This window comes from Sinocyclocheilus grahami, unplaced genomic scaffold (genome assembly GCF_001515645.1).
Source record: "Sinocyclocheilus grahami isolate Dianchi unplaced genomic scaffold, SAMN03320097.WGS_v1.1 scaffold1782.1, whole genome shotgun sequence".
Classification (NCBI taxonomy): domain Eukaryota; kingdom Metazoa; phylum Chordata; class Actinopteri; order Cypriniformes; family Cyprinidae; genus Sinocyclocheilus; species Sinocyclocheilus grahami.
Window position 1 is genome coordinate 210987 of NW_015506961.1, and position 1351 is coordinate 212337.

The 1351-nt window shown below is 46.5% G+C and overlaps 1 protein-coding gene across 1 annotated transcript in view; it reads left to right on the plus strand.

The window, feature by feature from the left end:
- The first annotated feature begins 773 nt into the window (after positions 1-773).
- ssr1 (signal sequence receptor, alpha) overlaps positions 774-1351 on the plus strand; it is a 4355-nt gene continuing 3777 nt past the window's right edge. Inside the window, exon 1 of the mRNA XM_016259047.1 lies at positions 774-970. Within this exon, the coding sequence (XP_016114533.1) occupies positions 904-970 (67 nt within the window). The 5' untranslated portion in view covers positions 774-903. The remainder of the gene's footprint in view (positions 971-1351) is intronic.

Genomic DNA, 1351 nt, shown 5'->3' on the forward strand with positions numbered 1-1351 from the left:
TTCTGTCATATTAAGACGTGTAAAGTACGTGATAAATGCATGACACTAGATGAATTATAAGCTAAATATCAGCAGGTTGCGAGTGTGATTGTATGTGTTCGGATCGCAGGAGGATGATGGGATCGAAGGTTTGTTTTATTTACTTTATGATAAATCCTCTCATTTATCGTCACTCTGACCTATTTACCCGCCTCACTGTGTTCTGTTAACATTATTTAACTTGTAGTGTGCCACAGTTATTGAAATGATACTTAATAAAAAGCTTTGTTCAGCATTCTGTCTGTGAGCGTGAGGCGCATGCGTGAATCTCCACTGAAGCGACACGCGTCTCTGTGCGTGTGACGTCAGCGCTGGCCCGGATGCGGCGCATGCGCAGTATGAGTGTTTACTGTAGGAGGCGCTGAACTTCAGACGCAGTTGCACATTAACGTGTAATCATTTACATGGATTTATTCTGATCGTTAATGCACGAGATACAAATCCCATGCGTGCATTCCAGCAATCTTTTACAAATGTTTTTAAAACACTCGGTAATCAGACTAGCCTGTGATTGGTTCATCCTGACACGAGCGCTGAGAGAAGCAGCAGCTATCACGTGACAATGCTACCTCCGAAAAATGTTTTACACCTGAATGATGATGTAACGAGAATCTATCAAACGTATTAAAGATAAAACACGCACAGAAGAGCTCAAATATAATGTTTAATGATTTCAGGCATTCGAAAGCCCCGCCCATCGCGCGCGTTTGAGTTCTATGGCGACACGTGTCCCTGCGCGCGTGACGTCAGCGGTGTCCCGGATGAGGCGCAGGCGCATGCGCAGTGTGGGTTCGTCCAGCGCTTCAGACGCGTCTCTCTCGTTTCTTCTCAGTGTTTTCTCTTTTGTTTCTCGTTATCGGAGTCATGAAAGTGCTGCAGAAGCTGCTGCTGCTGCTCTTGCTGGCGTTTCCCGCGACGCTGCTGCTGAAGGGTGAGTTTACTGTGCTCCTTCAGCCCGCGTCTCTCTGTAATATCTGAAATAATAATCAATAACGCGATCAGTGCGCTGTTACTCATCGATTATCAGCTCTGGAGGCGCACAGTGTGGCGTCTGGACTGATATATATATATGTGTGTGTGAGTGAGTGTGTGAGTGTGTGAGTGTGTGAGTGAGTGTCTGTGTCTCTGTGTGTGTGTCTCTGTGTGTCTCTCTCTCTGTGTATGTGTGTGTGTGTGTGTGTGTGTGTGTGTGTGTGTGTGTGTGTGTGTGTGTGTGTGTGTGTGTGTGTGAGAGTGTGTGTGTGTGTGTGTGTGTGTGTGTGTGTGTGTGTGTGTGTGTGTGTGAGTGTGTGTGTGTGTGTGTGTGTGTGTG